Source organism: Perca flavescens, chromosome 21 (genome assembly GCF_004354835.1).
Source record: "Perca flavescens isolate YP-PL-M2 chromosome 21, PFLA_1.0, whole genome shotgun sequence".
In the NCBI taxonomy this organism is placed as follows: Eukaryota; Metazoa; Chordata; class Actinopteri; order Perciformes; family Percidae; genus Perca; species Perca flavescens.
The window spans coordinates 10676613-10697816 of NC_041351.1; the positions used below are offsets into that span (position 1 = coordinate 10676613).

Genomic DNA, 21204 nt, shown 5'->3' on the forward strand with positions numbered 1-21204 from the left:
TATATGAAGACAGAGAGTGTTTACTTCCTAAACACTGTGGACGTAGGAGTTGGAAGCAAGTGAAAAAGGGTGGTTTGGTAAGTAATAGTATCAGCAGCACTGTGGAGTGGTGTAGTTTGTCTTATGATCTAGAATAATTTGCACCTATTTCTCATACTTAACAGTATTGTGATACCTTCCCATAACAGATCTGTAACAACGATGACCTCCGGCATTCTTGTAGCTACTAATTCCTTGCAGTGCATTTCTGGCATGCCTCATGATAAGAAGTCCAGTTGAGCCAGGGGAGTCTCATTAATACTTCCACTGTAAAGGGCTTCTATTGTGGGCTGAAACTTGAGAGCTGTGAGTGGTTACCTGAGCTCCAAAGGGATGACTCTCCGCAGGCCAGCTGACCACCTACGAAGAGCTCAGAGCTGGAGGAGATCAGGAGATGAGTCCTACTGGGACAGCTTAATAACAGAGGGGGACGTTTTGCACCGTGTTTCTCGCCCTCCACGTGCACCTCGGCCCCAGAGTGCCATTGAAGGACACCAGCTGGACGGCTGGCTGGAGCACCTGCAGAGGATAGAGAGCGAACTTCGCAGAGCCCCAGTTCATGATCAGGTTCCAGCTTTCAGTGACTGGACAACATCCATGCCTGCGCTTGACAAAGAGGCAACCGGACGTGCTAAGAGACAGCCGGGGATCCCCTCCTTTAGCAGGGGTTCATCTTCATGTCGAAGTCCCAGCCTGTGTGAGAGTTCTCTGGGCAGCCAGGAGTCCCTCCAAACTGGGTTTCTTTCTCCTGCAGAGCACAGAGAGAGCCGGGAGAGAGCGCATATGATGCAGGCCCCAAGGAAGGAGCAGGCTCAACTCAGTAGTCTTGCTCCAGTCAAAATTGGGTGGCTGCCAATCCAAAGAAGAGTGATGATGGTGGGTGATGCTTGCAACCAAAGCCAGTTTTTGGACCACTCTACTTGCCAGGTAAAACACATAACACCCAAGCCTTAAACATTTATTCAGAAAGTTTTCTAAAAGTTCTGGAATTCTTCTATCTACATTTATATATGCAAGGTTTTAAGAACTAAGAGGAATACAGACAACAGTTACATACTTAACCTTCTGAAAGTAATCCACCCAGTTAATTTTGGCCGGCTTCTCTACTCTTATTGGAGATTTATTTTGGAGCATTGAAAATACTTCTTTCAAAGAAACTTCATCAAACAACATTTGTGTCTGTGCTTTAGGGTATCAACCTTTTAAAACAGGCCTTTGCAAAGACGCTGGACTGATTTACCCTGGATTTGGCACTGACATCCTCTCAAGCTGTGTGACTGTGATTTTGAAATGTTCGTGAGACAGTGTAAGCTCTGCAAGTCTGAATGTAAAATGCTGTGTAATGGAGGTGATGGTGCTTAGTGCCAGGCAAGGCAGACTAAAACACACAGAGGGCCATAGTGTAGTGAAGTCTCAGTTACCCAGGGAGAAGGCAGAGCTCCGGCATCCTTTGAAAACAGCTTACTCTGCAGGAACTCCACACATTCTCGGAAGGTTTACGACTCATTTGGAGCTGTGGATGGCAGAGATTGAGCTTTGTGCCCTGAGAGGATGAAAGTCAATGTACAGAGAAAATTCAATGGGAGACTAGAGTATTACCCACTGAACTGATAATATGACTTCAAAATCGATAAGTTGCTGTGCTGCACCAGGGATTTGACTGAATTGATGCACAAAGCACATCCCTTCCCTTGTGACTCTTCACTGAAAAAAGAAATAAATATGTGAAGTCAGTGTTGAGATTTTGTTAGATTTTCACTACAGTAACTTCAATTACAAATAGGTTTAACTGATATTAATGAGCCCTAGTTCTTAGAAAGTATGCTTCAAGGAATAGTTCCGGGGAAACACAGTGCTTTCTTTGGCGAGAGGTAGATAAGATGATTGATACCACTCATGGCCATACATAATGATCAAGCTGCAGGTTTGCTTAGCTTAGCACAAAGACTGAAAACAAGGGAAAATGGCTGGCTAGTTTTTATAAGGGATTAAACAAACAATATATAATGTGTTAATTAGTATGCTTTAGAGGTCTTGGTATGTTGTTTTACCTTTGGACAGAGCCAGGCTATACATTTTCAGTCTTTGTGAGAGGCTAAGCTAACTGGCTGCTGGCGGTAGTATTACCTTCATATTTACCATACACACATGAGAGTGATCATCTCATCTAACAAGAAAGAGTATAAGCAAGAAAGTATAGACCGGTAAGCTTTTTTTTTTTTACCAAAATGTGAAACTATTCTTATAAATCTATCAGATGCCAGGATTGTACTGATGCAAAGGTACTTTTTGTGTAATCAAGTCTTTTAATACGCCTTTTTTTTTTACAGGTGAAATGGAAACAAACCATCACTCCAACATTTCAGAAGAATCTAGCAACAGCAAACAGGCCCCAGGGTAAGTACTGACCTTGCTGTATCAGTTTACAATCAGTAGCATAACAGCTGGCTTTTCAGTTGAGTAGGCTATAGCACAAAAAATACTTTCATAATTCCAACAAATGCACAATTATATGAAATATAAATATAAATGCGCAAGTGTGATATGTAAGAGTTTTAACTTAAAGCAATACGTAAAACCAAATTTAAAAACAAGAAGTAACTATCTTGCACAACAGAACATTTCCAAACACACACACAAACGTTCCGTTTCAATTGATGTTTACTGCCGATCAGTGCTAGAACAAATATGGCCACAGGGTAACGGCAGGGGCCGGGTTAGCCAGAGGGAGAACAAAAGCTTATTTCAGGGCTGACTTGCCACACAGTTTACCTGCCTCTAATCAGCTCCTTGCAGCAGTTTTGCCTCTATCCTCTTTCAAATGCTCCACAATGACTGGCTGCACAAACACTTTAAACAAACCCCCCCTCCCCAAAAAGAATTTCAAATACAGCTGGTCCTTGCTGTGCCACAGTATGCTGGCAGGATTGCAGGTAAAGGAAATAGATGCTATTAGCTTGAAAAGGTGACAAAAAGAGAAGGAGAGGAGGGGTGGGAGGAAGCAAGAAGATAAGGAGAGATTCAGCCTGATTGGAGAAGGAGCCCTGTTAATCTATGAACATGGCAGCCCCACACTCACTGGATTTGATCTGAGGTTTGATCTTGCAGCCCTGTCCTTGTTTATACATAGATTATCCTGGTAAGGCTGGGGCTGCTTGCAGAAATCAAAGCAATCCATCCATGGCAGCAAGGAAGTACAGGTGTTTTAAGGACCATAAACCTTTTTAACATCATGCACACTGTTAGTTAAAAGCTACATGCACAGGCTGTGTTGATTAAAATGTCTAATCATGTCATGTTGGACTATTATAAATCTCCATATGGTCTAAAATATAGGTTGGATTGCTATTTCACCAAGCCGTATGAGCCATATAGCCTGTATGAGCATGAAGATCACGTATCAAAAAAAAAAAAAAAAAGTGAAGAAAAAACAACTTGTGGCTTTGCATTAGACACACAAAAGGGCCTATTTCCAGTTGTCTTAGATCAATTACAAATCTCTTAATAGTCAACCAAATGGGCCATAATTATTCACATTTCACAGTGAATAATAATTCTATGCAGCTGCATGTACACAACAAATTGGTCACGGCTGAAATCCCAGCAATGAGTTGAAGAAAGATAATTAACAAGAAACAAGAATCTCTGTGCAGGACTGCATCTAAATATGTCTTGTTTCAGTGCTAGTCGTTATGCTCAGCTGTCAGTACATTTAAATACACAATTCCACATCCAAAACCAAATGAAACTATCAAAAATGTAACGTAATTATTCCAACTAGAACTGACTCAGTTACACTCCAGATAGCAAATTACCCCTCCTCTTTCTCATTTTTTGTCTCTCTCTTTCTGGTTGTTGCTGAAAACCCTTGCAGAAGTAGTTTTAATCAGACTCGAGGTCTTATTGCAGACACTTAGTGCCCTCTGCCTCTGCAAAAGTCACATTTAACAAACTAAACTAAAATGGCCTAATGTTAATGAGCAAATGATAATGAAATTGGATCTTGTGCTCCAAGGGTTTTCATGTCCTTTCCACCCTGCTCACACATATAAAACTCATGTGGATGAGGAATAAATTGGGAGGGCGGGGACTTTAGAGGGTATTTGCCATATGGCCTTGCTTCTTTATTTTCCTCTGGGATATTAGGCTGCTGTTGATACAGAAAAAATGGTTATTTGAGCTCAGCTAGTGGAGGTAATGAGAGAGGCTCATTCATGGGGGTCACAAGTTGTTTGTGGGCCTTTTATAGAAAGGAAATGAGACAAATAGTGATGGCAGCAGGTGGAACAAAGTGCCAGAAAGACCTTTAGTAAGACCTCTAAACACACACTTCTTTGTTTTTCAGATGTAATCACATTTGCAAAGTGGTGCAATTTTCACCTTGCCTCTTGTTTTCTCCCTTAAAATGAAAAACACCATGGATTATCCACACAACATTGAAGGGTTGTCCCAAAGTGAGAGCCAGTCGCCATGGTAACAGCAGCAGGTGGAAATGCAGCCAGGCAGGCAGTCAGGGTGGCAATATAGAGTATCAGTCAGAGCTGAGAGGCAGACCAGTCAAGTTGCTACGTCTCCTGAGGAAGAGAAGTGGCTCAGGGGTGGTGCTAGATTCACTTTACTGTGAGAACGTCAATTATTGAAAGTGTCAACATTGCCACACAGTTAGCTGAACGCCTCAGTTGTGTGTGTGTGTGTGTGTGTGTGTGTGTGTGTGTGTGTGTGTGTGTGTGTGTGTATGTGAGAGAGAGCATGTCTTGTGAGGAATGTGACAGTGAATCATTTGTTTTGCCTTGATACATAGATGAGGAAGAGGCGGAGAAAAGTCAAAGTGCTTTAGGTGAGAAGACGTGGCAGACACCCGATCAAGGCTCTCCCAATAATAAACAGGTAACTGAAAACACCTCTGGTATGATTGTTTTTCACTTTCTTTTTAACACATACGAGCTCAGGAGATAATGGCTATCAGTGGGTCTGTGTGTGTTTGGGGAGTGTATACAATATCTGCCTGGATACTGAGATGACATTATGTCTTTTAATCCTAGTGTTATGCTTATATTATGCTTTGTGATGCTTAGCCCAGTGTCTCCAAAGTCTAACCCTGATAAATGTAGTGTTTCAGTGTAGGACACTTACAATATTGGACAAACCGAGGGTTCGCATTCCACAACAGTGTCTTCTACTAAGAAAAACAGGAAATAGAAGAAAGTTATTCTTTTTCATTTGTACTTAATTTAGTCTAATTTCGCTTGCCTCCTTGACACCTAGACGCCTACACATATGGACCTATCATTTATGTGTCGAGAGAGTCTCATTAACAAGAAGAAATGCCAGTAAATAATCACTTATGTTGCAATCCATCCGTTTAAAAGCTGAGGGAAAGATAAAAAACCTTTCAGATTGTGGCATTTAAGTTTAAAAAACAAAATAAAAGATACTCTATGGAACTCGAAAGGGCTTAAAAGTCCAGTGTGTAACGTGTTTAGTTGTTCATTACCAAAATCTGTGTTGCCCGTTCACAAACTTGTCCTTTTTCATGAATATTTACCACCACCATCATTTCCAAGTATTCCTTTTGGCTTGAAATTTTACATTTACATTCGCATGAACTGGGCTAGACGCTCCATATTCATGCACCATCTTGAAATACGTTAGTCGGTTAGGGACATACAGGATATACTGCTCCGCCTTTCGCGTTTTCACTGTCACAAGATAAACTCACAAGTACTGCTAAGGACCACACGTATTCAAAATCCAAAGTTCAGGAACAGGAGTCTTCTTCTTCGCCCAGAAAAATATTTTAATATAATATTATAAATATAGGATATTGAAAAGAGCAAGAGACCAGCTTTTTGAAGTGTGAAGGCTACCGTAGCTGTAATACGTACTTTGAACTGCGTGGTGCGAGAGAGTTGATTGCGATATATGATCTCAACGCTAGATGGGAGAAATTCCTACACATTGGACCTTTAACAAATCAGACAAAAAATGTACGAGCTCAAAGCTTTGCTGCCTTATCGGAATGCACAACATTCACTGATTTTGCTTTATGAACCATTATCAGCACGGATGTCAGTGTCCGTCTACTGTCTCTCTGTCTGCTGCAGCAGCAATTTTTTCAAAGCAATTCCAAATTAGATGTTTTATACATTTGACAATGTCTAATTTTTGCCTTACACAATATTTCAATGGAGTAAAATTGATTGCAACCTTACTTACCACTGTCTACCTGTCATAATCTTAAAAGTTATTTAATGAGTTGATTGGTTTACATCTGAATTTGATCATAAGAGAAATATATCAGTGGCCTGCAGAAGGTATCTATAATTATTTACTACTGTACAACTCTGTTTACTCTCTTTGGTGAATATTATTTTGTTGACAGCCACACGTTGGTGTGCAAAAGCCTGGTCAGAGCTACATCCGATCACATTTGTTTAGAACGAGGTTTATGCAACATTAGTATATGAGGGATCAGGGCGGTATGTTACATCATATCAAACCTGCTGGCAATTACAACAGGGACAAATCAGCATTTCTCCATGCTCTATATAATACCATTAGAATCCTCTGGCCCAAGGACCAGAATCTTTGCTTTTTTTGCCTCTGAGTTTCTATTGAGGATAGAGTCTCATTGTGATTCTGCGAGGGATAAGTCACGCTGTGTGCTGGCTGGCTTTGCTTGCTGCTGCTTCCATTGGGGCATTCACTGTGTCAAGAATGGTGAGAGTCATCTGACTAAAGAACAAACAGCAAAGCCCTGAGGAAAGATAAGCCAGCTGACCCTCTGTTAAAATGTAGTTTTAGAGAGCAGTCATAATGTCAATATCTCATGCCATATTAAATGAGGTTATGCTCCATTTTCTGTATTTGCCACATACAGATGAACATACAGCATATGTTTTATTGTGTGTTGATGAATGACAAAACATTTAGCAAGAGACATTAGCAACAACAGAAGGGTGGGATGGGGTTTCCATGTATAATTAGGGAGCTTTATCTCCTTTTATATCCTTTTATCCACATGCTGTAGGTGCCAGAAAAACGAAGCTTTCCTGCAAACGAAGGATACAGACCTGTAGGCTGGCAAGCTCTGAGGAGAGGCTGGAATACCAACAGGGTGTCAGCTTTCCCTAGAGGCAGTCAGTCCAATGACCTCCCCACAGGCACCAGCTTAGACCCCAACAGGAAGTCCTCTCTGATGAAAACAACCAGCATAGACCCCCTCAACCATGCTCCTCTGCATCAAACAACTGTTGCCGATCCCTTCAAACCCTCACACACTCTGCTGCAAAGGACAAACAGCACAGATACAAACAAGACACATACGCCTTTGCATAGAACAGGCAGTGTTCAGCCTATAAGGGCAACAGCCCCGCTGTGTAGAACGAACAGTATCTCACAGCCTTCACACATACAGACAAACTCCGCTGTGACTACACTCATCCCTCAGAACAAAGCCGGCTTCTCCTCCATCACCATCTCATCCAGAAAATTGAGCAGATCATGCAGTTTGCCTGGCCCCGACACCTGCAACCATTCTTCCCGATCCAGTGCATCCACTTCTTCGCCACTATCCCACCAGTCCATGGACCCAAACGCCAGGCAGGTCACAGTGCAGAGGAAGGCCACTATAGTCAAAGTGACAGAGGAAAGGATGATGTCCAGCCCGAGCACAAAAAGGGCAGGGACCCCAACAACTAGCCATACTTTGGACACAGTGGTCCACAGAAGAAAGGCTACCATCATCAAAGTGACAACGCATAAGGAGAGCTACAGTCCAGCCAAGGCAGGGTGTGGGACGAGGCACCCAGAGTACAGACACAGCTACACAGAGGGAGTGTACAAGGAAAACAGCATGTGGAGTCCCGGAAAGCATTCACAACACAATGCAGCACCTTCATATCACCATCTGGATTCCACAAAGGGGCCAAACTCAGCCGAAGCACCAAATGCATCCACTTCAGATCCAGAGAAAAATGGCAGAACACTACACAGATCCACGCTGAGTCTTTTTGTGAGCAACCTCCCTGCTATAGCAGCACCAGCTCCCTCAGTGGTTTCTCCAAAGGCTGTTGGACAGAGATCGGACAGGCTGCACAGACCACTCAGCTGCTATGGCAATATGTTTGGACACACTGAGCAAAGCAAAGAGAACGTGACACAACCAGCCACCAGTAAATGGAGCTTTGAGCAACCACAAGAGACCAATATCAACCCTGTGAACTCCGACAGTAGTTTCATCAGCCGGCGAACAGCAGCAAAAGAAGCAGATCAGCTAGTGGCAGACACCCTGAAGCCAAACGGAGGCCAGAAAGAAAGATTACCGCCAGAGATTGCAGTGAGGAGAGCGTCCCCCTGTCTAACTCTCATCAAGGCTCCGGGTAGGTTTCTCGGTCCCACTTTGACAGTCTTCCTGTCAGCACACAGGCTCCCTTTATCTCTGATCTCCATTTTCAAAGGATAGCGATGTCTAAATATACACCTCCTTTGTGCCATTTGTGTGAAGTTATTAGAAACACTGCAGCGTTCTGGGGCCTAACTCTGAAGTTTGATATTGTCTTTCACCTTTGATGTCTTATTGATGGGCGTTTTAGGGTTGTTTTAGTATGATTCCTTCATCTGATGCCTTGAGTGCATTTGACACTCATGCCAGATATCTGTGCTGATGTCAAATAGCATTTCCCAGACGCAGAGGCCCATTCTCATTTTCACCTTCTTTCATTTTCCCACGCATCTCTTCGCACGCATAATCTATTCTAGTCCTCCTTTTCACTGACAGCACAGGGGAGGAAGAGAAATCACAAGCTGCTAAACACGGTGAAAATAAAGTATTAGGATGTGTTAGAGTCAATATTGGCATCCAGATCCTGCAAGGTAGCTATTACATTTGGGTGTATTTCTTCATGTTATGTAGGACAAAACTATTTTCACACGAAAATCTACTTCAGGATTGATGCTTGGGTTTTGGTTATGGTTTAATGGTTTAGGAAAGTGAGATGTGTTCAACATTTTGGTAGACTTATTTGCTTTCTCAAAGATATTTTTTTGGGGCATTGTAGGCCTTTATTTATATAGGACAGCTGAAGACATGTAAGGGGAGAGAGAGGGGGAATTATATGCAGCAAAGGGCTGCATATCGGAGACGAACCTTGCTCATCAATTAACATGTTTGATGGCCTTGTTGTCACTGTGAGGTCGCCAGGCAACCAGCATAGGTTCCAAGAAGTTACTGCGCTCGGCCAAGAAATAGTCCAGCACATAACACCCCGGAAGACCACAGTTCTCAATGGATTTAAAATGGCTGAAACAGCCAGATCAAGCTATTATTTGGGAATGCTAAATATTCAGGTGAATTAGTAATATGGGAAGGGAGGTTTCTAATAAGCGAGTGTGTTTCTTCATTCATGATTTCTTTTCTCTGTGTGAAATTATTAATTATTCCTTAATCGCATTCATTAAGACTGTTATCAATTAATTACAGAGGCCTGGGGCAACATCATTTAAATTCAACGTTTCATACAGTCAACCTCCAAATGAGGCAGGACGTTATGAAAAAGTGTTAAAATCTGCCAGTAGTGCATGGCAGCCGGTGTCACTTACTCTTCAGTTACATCAAAGTCCTCTTGCGTTTTAGATCCCCATTCACATCAGTCTCAAGAGGAAGTGCTTGCCCTCAATGCAGCTGCCATCATAGCAAATATCAAACTCCAAAGACAACTTAGTAAGAAGAAGACACCAAATGGCAATTGTGAGAAGGACTCCGCTGCATCACCCCAGGGAAATGCTGGTATGATCACTTCTCTCTTCCCCTCATATGTAATCATATTTTCTCACCTTATAAAACATTGATCTTTGTTACAGTTAACTGTAAATGTTGCAAGCTCAACACTTTGTTTTCATGGTCTTTGATTGAATCAATACAGATCAAGGGAAATTCCTCGGCTCTTACTTACTGTGCCTATTTGATTCATTCCAAGAAGTAACTTGTCAATGCAGGCCTAGTCTCGCATTGCCAGACCTTCCTCCACAGCACTGGGGGAGGGTCTGGCTAGTCCACACAGCATTCCGAGATGGGAGAAAAACATGCTCTGGTTTATTGGCATTTCTTTAAACCAATCACAATCGTCATGGGCGGCGCTAGGTGTCGGACAGAGCCACGGTGCCGCTGCAAAATAGCCTCAGGAAGGAACTTGTTTTGGTGAAAGGTGTACGTTCAAAAGTTGTTTTAGTCGTGCAACAGAAAACTCAGATTGGACACATAGTCTTCCTGGACAGATTTACCCTGCAGAGATCTGAGGAGCAGTTAACCATAGTCCTCATAAATCCAAAGGAGTTAAAAATTCCAACACAAAGAAAGCGGAAGGTATCTGCTTTCTTTTACCACCGGTACGGGAGCATTCTCGGAAGTGGAACGTCGTGGATATAGACTATGGCAGGCCCAGAGGGCTATTATGCATTGTGCCCAGGCATAATAAGACGCAAACAATTTGATTTTCTCTGCCTTAGCTGTGACAGAGGACGGGAAATGTATGAAGCCACATCCAGATCAAAGAACAGTCCAGCGCCACAACCAGTCTCATGCTCCATTTGTTCCGCTGAGCCCTGACCCTCAAACTCTTTCTCTACAGGTGAGTTCAGAGGTATTTTTTTGCCAATAAAACAAACTCGTGGGGATTTAATTCTCCAAATAAGAATGTTAAGCATATAGATATGATAATATAAAGATATGACCCTTCAGAACAATGCAATGTCTGTATGTAGCATGTAGCATGACCAGTATAACCAAAGAGTGATGTTGTTTTCTTGAATTGCATTAGAGAAATATAAACATATTTTTTTGCTTTTAAATCCCTATGTAGTTAATTATCTGACCCCTCAGGTCTATCTTAACCCCTTTAGGGATTTCGACACCCTCCCCCCCCAGGCTGGCAACCACTGTAGTACACTAATGGGGGTATAACACATTTGTTATTGGCTTTTGAGTTTTCCATGGGGTGCCCCAGAGCTATATTCTAGAGTGGGGGGAGTTGGAAATGGGAAGTTGGGCTTAAGCGTTTTGTCAAGAAGAGCAATATGTTTCTGGTTTTGACAGGACGCACTGCAGCAGTCCAGACCAGACTTCATCAGTCGTTCCAAGAGCAGACTGCAAGAGCTGGAGCGAAGAGCACAGGAAAGGAGGGATCTGGCGGATTCGGTAGACCCACGGTCCGATGCTGCTCTCAGGCAGAGGAGAGCCCGCAGTGCCCAGTGTACCTCTCTGAATGGTACTGTGCCAGCAGCCTCTCTCACCTCTCTCATCCACTGTACTGCCTATTATCCTATTGCAGCTGCAGTGGCTGTTTGCCACATCATAATCACACACATATATGTACAGAACAAAGAGCAATACGGGGTAGTTTTCAGCCAATATGTGTTGTTTTTTCAAGGCTCAGAGCCAGAGCAATATTTTTGGATTTAAGCTTCCGATAAGTAAAAATGTTCTCAATCATACATAATATTCACATTTAGTATTTGCTTGAAGTGGACAATCCACTAAAGTCCTCTACTGTAACCCCAAATACTGATTTAGCAGTAGTTTTAGACAGGGTGATCCACCACAACTACTCAATGACAGGCAAACAACTCATTAAGATTTGGTACAGAAATTAATTTATCGAAATTGCACAGAAAAGTGTAATGAATAAATAAAATATATATAAAAAGGTTCAAAGAAAATTATGAAGAAAATAGCAGAACAGAATCTGAAATGTAATAAAAAGACATTTTCAGCCTGGTTTATCATCTAAACTATTTTTAGGCCTACTGTTAAGGAAAAACATGAAGGAGAGAAAAAGTAAGAGAACTGGCACACCGGGCCAAGCTGTGACTAAATACAATAAAAGGCACTTGAAGTAAGATATGAAACAAATGGCTTTATTGCATATTTATATATGCAAGTGCTCCTTTATTGAATAACAAGGTCTCAGAGCGATTGCCTTGGATTGCATTGGATTTTAGCAAAAATATATCTGTGACCTTCAAATGTCATTAGGCTCTCGATGCAGTGTTCTGTCTGATGAGATTCCCAGGCTTCACAGTAAACAATAAAGAATTTAAAGATTTGTGACAGTGATTTTGTAGCTCTCTCTGCCCTCTACTGGCATTAACAAAAAATACACCAGTGGGCCATTGGCAGCTGGGAAATCCCATTTTTCATCAGTGTTCATGTATAAATGTTTATGAAAACTTTCAGTTCCTGCATCATGGTGGAATGATACTTGTCTTGAGAAGCCAGTAGAGAAGGTAGAATGCATGGCTTTGTATATAATAATATTGTCTGTTCTTTTAGGAGGTTCCAATATGATTGAATATGATTTTTCTGTAAGACAGGTTTTCAGTCTCTTCAAACACAATGAAAAGCTAGAGTGATTTACTGCTATGCTTCAAAACCTTCAACTTAATCAGCATTGTGTGTGTGTGTGTGTGTGTGTGTGTGTGTGTGTGTTTTCCAGATAACCTTTTCAAACCCAGGGATAGAGCCATTACTGGGAAAGAAATGCAGCTGAGATCTAAGCGGTGAGTTCCGTCTCAATCTCTAACTCGGCCCACTGTCAGATGCTTCTTCTTTGTAGGCAGATGCATTCTTATCTCTTGTATTGCATTCACATGTGAAGGAATAGCCTGTATCAATGACATGTCCATACAAAGTATGCTGCTTTTTGTTCCTCTGCCAAGATATTTGCCGTGCCTTTTCATCCTGACATGTTCTTTTTCTCCCTTTCTTTGCTTCACTTGTTTATTTTGCTTCCTGGCAGATCCACCTATTAATCAGGAAGACATTTTAGACTGAGGTGTTAGACTCTGGATTTATACAGAATATAATGTTGCATGTAGTTGATAGACAGTGAACAGTGGTGCATGGAAAGTGAATGACTGTATTTGGATAATAGATACTGTACACACGTTTGCTACATTCTTTTAAATAACCCCAAACTGCCATATTTTCTTCAACAATCTTAAAAGAAACGAAATGATCATTTTGTTACAGTTCGCATGTTGAGGTTAAAAAGAAAAAACAGGAAGAGAAGAAGAGGGAGGCGTGTTTGAGCAACAGACAGCGAGTTGAACTTTTTAAAAAGGTAATCTCTATATCTTTTTTGTCAAAACAGATAAATAAAACCAATTAAAGCTCACTAAGCTGCAGTCAAACATTCAACCCCACATCATTGTATTTTTTGTTATTTAATTATTGTGAAGACACCAAATATGCCAAATCAGGCTTACTTTGGGAGATTTGTGTTTAGAATGATGCAAAAGACATCTAAAATATTTTCATTTGATTAAATAGTGCAGCCATAAAAAGCAAGAGAAGAACTTACACAATATACAGTATATAATACTGACAGAGAGTGTATGTTAAGTGGTTAGAACAACATGAACTTACATTAGTGCAAACAGACTGATTCCTATGTTCCACACTGGCCTATTTTGATTTCCCTGAAGTTGTTTTAAACAAATATTTATGCAGGAATGATGCACTGAATCACAAAATCCATTAAAATATGGAATAAAGCTTGCCGCAGTGTCAACAACTGTGCCTGAGACACTGAACAGAACATTAATTGTGTATATGACCCACAGGCAATCAAGCAAGTAATAACACACCTTTCCTCTACAAGCTCAATTAAACCTTGCAAAAGGTGAAATATTTTTCAGTTATGGCCAACAGTGGCTTTTTCTCTCTTTACAGCAGTGCAGCTGTTGAAATGAACTGCTTTGAATCGCTTACTAAGTCCATTAGTGTTTACTGAAAAGACCTTGAGTGGAACACATGAGATTGTAGTGCTCTAATGAAGCAATTAAAGTATGAATTCAAACTTTTTTTGAGTGTCACTGTCTCTCTCTCTCTCTCTCTCTCTTTGTTTTTATAAAATCTTCCAAGAACTGATAAATCTGATAATAAGATATTTAAGCTTGCATTAATATTGTAGTATGTATCGTGTAGTCCTTTCCTTCCACTTTTGATCTTTGATTTTGTTCTGCTGTAACTGCTGTAACTCTGGGAAGAAAGAAATGATAAAGATGGGAAAATATGTAAATGTCAGTTCTGATTATTGGTAAAATGAGTCCCATTACAGTGAATATTTAAGCTTTTGAAGGATTTCTCGAGTTTGCCTTTGCTTTCAGAACAATACGCTTATAATTACACTAGAGGTCGCTGCTGTCAAACCTTTCCTATTTTCTTGCAATTCTCCCAGGAGTTTGATTAGAAAAGATTATTTAAAGAATTGTAGCTTCAGATGTATTTTCGGCAAGTGAGTTCAGACCTATGTTTTTATTGCATGATCAATAACTATAACCTAGGACAGAGTTTAAATGCTGGAAGAATTGTAGTTGCTCTCTCTCACACTGCACTGCCCTTTCTCTCATTATGGAGAGAAACTGTGAACAGCCTCATTGTGCTGAGTGTATAAGGGCTGTGTTCCTCATAAAACAAAAGGCCCTTCAGTGGCAGAGATAGCCATAGTGCAGTGCCACCAATCAGCCAAGCTGCAGACAGTGTGGGTGCTCACACACAGCTGCTCCATCTACACTGCTGCTGTGGCAGATAACACAGGGTAGAGGGGCGATGCCAGAGATCAAGCAGGATCCTGAAAGAGGAGGTGAAAACGTGAAGAGGACGGCAGGGATGAGGCTTCGCTCCTGTTTCTGTGCAGAACTGTTTGATTTGCATCTAAAGCTGGAAGAGAATGTGTTTGTTTGTGTGTTTGCCTGGATTGCCTCATGGGTTTTTGTGAGGACTAGACTGGTGATCTATGATAGCCACCAAGTGTTTTAGTAATCTGAGCATTTTCTTTTCTTATTGCAGAAACTGTTGGCTCAGCTTCTTCAAAGGAGCAACAGCTGAAAAGACAACAGATGACAATAATGACATGACAAAGCCTGTAGCATTGCATAACAGACTGATGGTGTGAACTTTGACCTTTGACAGTGCTGAATATGAGTTAAACTATCAGTGTAGGTCAAGATATACCTCTAGCTGTCCTTTAGCTAGCCTTTAGTTTGTTTCCCTCGTGTGTTACCATTACTTATTATTCAAGTTACAGAGCTTAACATCTGTTTTTCTGTAAGATAAAACCATGGCAAGCTTTCAGAAGCCCAGAAGGTCATTTAACATTACTTACTGTAGCGCTGTTTTGAAGGTTTTCCAGAACCTTCAAAGACTCTTTTGCCCATCTGGATAAATAGATATATATTTCTGATGCACAATAAAAGAAGAGCTTTAATCAGTTTTCCTTATTGCGACTCTACTTTATTAACTAAACATAAATGAATGAGAAGGTTTTTTTTATATTAATGTGTTGTACAACTCCATTCATGGAGATATGTTCATCTTTGCTTGGATAAGAGACACAAATTAGCAGTTTAGGACAGGTTAAATTGTCTTGGGCAGATGACAGAAAATACTTGATGCACTCGGACAGAGTGAATTGAAATACCGTCGAAGCAGCGCTAAGTGTTGTTAAATGGCCTTCTGGGTTTTTGAAAGATTGCCATAAATTATGTCTTATGTCTTTTGAGAAAAAACATGCTGATCTCTGTGCCTCAGCTGTCCTAGCTGCCCTTGTGATATGCAAGATGGCCAAAATGAATGTATGAAATTGTGTCTCTTCTTTTTTAGTTGTATCACATTGAGCATCATATAGACACACTGACTGACTTTTGATGTAAGATATAAGCCAGCAATGTATGCAGTTTATCCGTGTTATCTTGTTTTCAGTTGATTGCAAATTGCCTTTCTTTCCGGAATACTTCATGTGATAGGATGCAGAGTAAGCTCTCACTGCACCATAAAGCACTGATGCTGATGTCCTCACACAGCCACTTTCACATGATCTCATGTGACGTGAAGCAGTGATACAAAACAAAATCATTTATAATGCTTCACAGTCCCTTCCAGGACAGTCTTCAACTGCCATCCTCATTATATAACCAATAAGCAGAGTGAAGCATGAAGTGGGCTCTGCCATTATTCGGTGCCAGCTACTAGCTGTTAAGATGGAGCAATGTGACCTCTTCTCACTGGAAATGCCCTGTTAATGGACAGTGCCGATTTGAATGGATCTTTTGTCCCTATCTTTGTCTCATGACGGACTGGAGCCCGCCATTGCAGATTTAGATTTGTGGGATTTAAAGAGAGTGCTGCTTACCAACATGATGGAGCTGGGGATAAATCAAAAGTGAGATGTGTGAATCTTTATTTGTGAGACAACAGAGATTGTTATTTTACTCATTAGCCTTTAAAGTCAGAGTTCTTTCATAGTTCAGCTGTTTCATCTATCTAAATTTGCAATGATGTCTTTGGTTTTTGTAAACCTTATATTAATGTCATATCAGTGCCCATACATGTGTGGGTGTCTTTAGACTATAGGAGATCATCAATAACAGCACTCATGGTTCTGTTTGTTTCTTTTTTTTAATTAGTAATTTTAGACTTGAAAGTACAACACAACTATGAACCATGACTGCTGGTTGAAGGTTATTTACTCTGTGTGTATGTGTGTGTGTGTGTGTGTTTTCTCTATTCAACTTTACATAGAAGGTTTCACTATGCAATGTAATTCTTTAAACTTCAACTTTAGGTATTTTATATTTGAAATTAATTAGATGTATTTAATATTTGAGTTGTGTTTAGATATTATTTTCTTCCAAATGTGACTGTAAAATGTTTGTCTCTAAGTACTGGTGAAAAGTTGTGTTCCCCCCCCCCAACTGTATCGACATAATAACAGAGGTTAGATAAAATAATTTCCATGAAGTTGGGATTTATTATTGTGTATTATCTGTCCTTGCACACTAACAGAAAGTCCTATTTTACTGTCTGCTCCCTGCACCTTATCTTTCTTCAAGCATTCTGGTTCTTAAAAAAAGCAAAAGATCACCTCTTTGTAACATCCTATAGAGATGAATATTGAGGTCCAGTGAAATCGGCATGCAGAGAAAAACTCCTCGGTAGTGTTTTATTTCCATTCATATTTTATCCTGAAAGAAGAGTTTGGAGAAATTGAGGTTTCTGAGCATCATGTCACTAGGCTGCACCTTATAGTTCCTATTTCAAACGGTGTGAGGCAATGATTGGATGTGCTCCTGTGACTATACCTTAAGTGTTCATGCTCGAAACACACTGCACCTGGAAAGCTGTACTTTCATTTTCTACTGTTGGGAGAGAAAAAAAAGCTTTCAGGAACCAAGCCTGGTTCCAGGCCTGTTGACACCTGCATGTGTTCTGCCTGCATTCCCTTCTGAAGTGGGTGGCCATGTGGTGCAATGCAGAGTGCACAATGAGTGCATGATTGAGGTGAGCCACAGTGTTTGAATGGGCCATGTACAGAAATAATTTAGTGCATGGTGCCTTGATAACAAGTTGAGTAGCTTGTTGTAAGTGTCATGAACAATTTCTTGTGAGGAACCAAGCACTGCATGAGTCAACATTACACTGGATTTGCAAGACTACATTTTTTTCCTCACATAATGCTGCTTCTAGCTTACTCTGACTGAATAACAACATATACATAATAATATCTGTGAGTGAGGGCTGTGTAGGCTATATTATTCGAATTTACGCTCACTGTGTGGGCTGCCACAGTATTTCTGAGCCCATCGAACCCGTTGGGTCAAGTTGAGCAACGGACACCAAGAAAGTGGCCGGAAATTAAGTGGTTTAACTTCAAAATAAAATGCTAGGTTCATGCTCTGTGTCTGGCAGCTTCCAGGCCGGGTCATGTTGGTTCAACTCAAGTTCTGTAAGGTCTATTCCAAACTCTTATCTGTAATTTGACAAAATAATATTGCCTTAATGTTGCTTTTTCGGGACACCACATTCAATTTCTGATGTGCAAGGTATAGCTTGTTTTGTCTGACCAACAGTCCAAAACGTTCAATTTGTAATGATAAAGGGAAGAAAAGCAACAAATCCTCTGTTTTAAGAAAATGTAATCTACATTAATGTTTTCATAAATTGACCAGAATGAAGTCCACATAGAACTTTTCTTTACTGCTTCTCACAGTGAAAGCCCAGTACAACTCAAGTCAAACTACTAGGCTATTTTCAAAGTCAAGATTAACCTTTTTGCTTAATCTCAGAAAACGTATATTCTGTTAAGCCTATGGTAGGTCAAATGATAGGAAATACACAGTCATTAAACATAATTTAAGTTATTTTCTAGCCTATATTCGTTAAATCCGTTCTTTGTTTTAGTGGTATTATGCACACAGTATCGCAAAAGTGCTTAGTCGTTTTATTTTGTGCTTTTATTTTGAAATCCGGGACCGGAAGTTGTACTTTGTTTGTTTCTGGTAGCTTATGCTCGTTAATAACGGGCGCTAGAGGTAGCTTTAGGACCCTGCGGTGCGTTGCGTTGAAGCACATGGTCCCCACTCATAAGACAACACTTGTCGCCAGTAATTGCCCTGGAATTGATGCATTCCAGTGGGAGACAGCAGCGGCTTGTGCATTTGTTAATGTTTTCACCGCTTGCTCTTTATTTCTGTGACATTTCTCAATTTGGCGCGAGGCAGCTTTGGACTTGAACGTCTGTGAATGGGGAAAGTGCACGGAGTTGAATCAGCTGTCTTCGGGATTTCCTATGGCACCACTCGGCTATTGATCATATTTCAGGAAGTCATTTAATTTTTTTTTTTGGGGGGGGGGGGTCTCCCGCACATCAGCTGTTGTTGGATTGTATGATGGTTGCGTTGCAGTGAAACAGTTGGCCAGTCCCGTCCACGCTTCAGCCGGGCATCATGAACCTCTGGAGCCGGAGTCTGAAGTTTGTTATTTTGACAGCACTTCAGGCTTTATCAGTCTCTATCTCGGTTCGTTCCAGATCTGTTGAAGGTAAGAGGCGAAGAAGAGGTAAAGATGTATTTTTATTTTCCTATTATATCAAAGATCCATGCGCAAAATTAGAGTGTTTTCAAATTTGAAATACATGTTATGTCTTTTCACCTGAAAACATGAAGAAAAGTATTTATGTGTAGCCAATATTAAAATGAACTTGTCTGCATCTGCCATTGTGCATTGTGTCTGCTATGTATCTATTCTATTCTAGCCTACTATATTTAATTCGTCATTCATGTCGGCCTTTGGCTGTTTTGGGTACATCATGATTTATGAAAGCCTTCGTTAATACGCCTGACATACAGATCTGTAAAACATGTTTGGCCAGAATGAAACCTCTCCAGTGTAAACAAGCTTTCTAAATACATGGCTTTCTCTCATTCTCTCCAATAGATCTCTGTGTGAAAAGCAGTACCTAAAAATTTAACTTGAAGTCCATCCAGTGTGCACCTCAGAGGAGAGGAGACGCTGTATAATTGATGATGCTGAAACTCTCTTTGGTAATATGTGGTCGCACTTGAGGCTTTTTGCTGGTGCTTCAAGCATACTTCAGTTTTTCAAGGCACTTCAAACATACTTACATTTTTCAATTATGGATGAATTTAGTGGCAAACAAAAATTAAAAGTCACATTGTTGGTTTGGACTTAAGAAGTCACGTAGCTTTTTAGAAACCTGTAAATTATACAGTTTATTATGTTTAGGACATCCCAGCACCACGTGAAAAATAGCTGGTTGAGAGCTCTGGGGAAATGTCTAAATGTAATGTCAGAGTGTGTCTTTTGGCAATGCTTGTGTGTTTGTCTCACGCTGTGATTGCAACCCTTTGGGCTGGAGCTCATGACGTCTCAGTCACCAGTGTCCCATGCCCTATGGGTGAGATTCAACAAGGACACTACACACTGTATATGTGCAACAGTGGTGAGTGGAGGAGTTGCACTTGAGGGTTGGCCCCTACAGAAAACCTTTCCATCTGAACCATACAGTCTATGATCTGAACACACTGCCAGTCACGACGCTCACTGTGGAATCATGGGAATTAATTAGGCTACCAGCAAGGGCAAATGTGTAAAAATGGAATCAAAGCGTAAGGAATTTGTTCATTTATTCATTAACAGTTCGTCGCCGTCAGAAGTTGGCCTTGATGGGTTCGTTCTCATGGGTTCAGTGTTGACTGGGGAAGTCTGAGCCAAGCTGTATTAGTAGATTATTCACCTGCTTGTGGGTAATTGGAGCTGATTGAGATAAATGCGTAGAGGGAGCGGTGTGAACAAGTGCACAGGAGATGGGGTTACATTTAAAAGAATCAAAATGCAGGGTGATGCCTGACTTTGTGTAACTGATGAAACCATCAGCCGATGTTTAAAAACGTAATCAGCAAAAAATCTTGATAATCCATTAATCATTTAGGTCATTTAATTAAATCAAATGTGAGGATTTGCTGTTTTTCGCTGTCTTATACTGTATCATTTCAAATTGAACATATTTTGGACTGTTGGTCGACAGAACAAGAAGTAACGATGTTACATTGGGCTTTTAGAACTTGTGAGTGGAATTTTTCATATTTTTTGGACCATTTATAGACAAAATGATTGTTCAGTTAATCAAAATAATGATTTGCAGCTTTCTAAATGTTAAATCATGAAAAGTGGGAATCATTAGTGCTCCCTTTTATGAGTCTCTACTCTGTCTCCAGACTGTGCAGACTTTTGTCTTTGCTGTCAGGAATTCAAGGCTGCTCAGAAAAGATGGAGCAATTCAGCTCCATGCAATGTCATGTTTGCATACATATTTCATGACACCACACCTTGAGCTTTCTTGTCGGTTTTCCTCTCACTGTTTGTCTTGTGCATGTTTCTGTTTCTAGCCCGGAATCATTTGTGAATTATTTTCTCCAATGGTTGATACACTTAGTGTCAGGCAATATTTACTAGCCAGCTGTACTGCTTCAACCAACATGACTCTGTCTGCCTCGAGCGCTGCATGCAGCTTGCGTGCTGCACCCTCAGACAAGTGAAAGTTGAGCTGAGAATATATTTTTGGACTGAAGTAAAACATTCCTTCAGCAAACTGTGTCCTCCCCCAGAGAGACATTATCGCCATAACGTGACCCATCTCAAGTCAGAGGCATTTAGTATCTTTTCAGTATGAATGAATTCAGATCTTCCAGACGAGTTGTTCAGGATAGTTAAGACCCAAGAGGCCGGTAAGAAGAATTGGCTGATGTGTGGTTGTGCATTAAGACAGATTGATCAACCAGTTGCTGTTCCACAGTGGGGATATTTAC

The 21204-nt window shown here is 40.8% G+C and overlaps 2 protein-coding genes across 4 annotated transcripts in view; both read left to right on the forward strand.

Moving 5' to 3' along the window:
- Positions 1-588: 588 nt before the first annotated feature.
- c21h10orf90 (chromosome 21 C10orf90 homolog) lies at positions 589-16798 on the forward strand. Of its 2 annotated transcripts, XM_028568019.1 has the most exons (10): positions 589-966; positions 2370-2436; positions 4841-4926; positions 7070-8420; positions 9674-9826; positions 10546-10667; positions 11132-11303; positions 12531-12594; positions 13067-13157; positions 14888-15005. In XM_028568019.1, exons 1-10 carry the CDS (start codon positions 637-639, stop codon positions 14924-14926), a joined length of 2475 nt encoding a protein of 824 aa, XP_028423820.1. In that variant the 5' UTR covers positions 589-636; the 3' UTR covers positions 14927-15005. The 2 variants fall into 2 exon arrangements, with proteins under 2 accessions (XP_028423820.1, XP_028423821.1); XM_028568020.1 differs by lacking the exon at positions 13067-13157 and having other exon boundaries at positions 14888-16798.
- Positions 16799-18734: 1936 nt separating this feature from the next.
- The window catches only part of adam12a (ADAM metallopeptidase domain 12a), a 74638-nt gene continuing 72168 nt past the window's right edge, over positions 18735-21204 (forward strand). The window contains exon 1 of one of the 2 annotated variants that reach the window (XM_028568723.1): positions 18735-18934. In XM_028568723.1, the coding sequence (XP_028424524.1) occupies positions 18823-18934 (112 nt within the window). In that variant the 5' untranslated portion in view covers positions 18735-18822. The remainder of the gene's footprint in view (positions 18935-21204) is intronic. The other variant, XM_028568724.1, reaches the window with a different exon arrangement.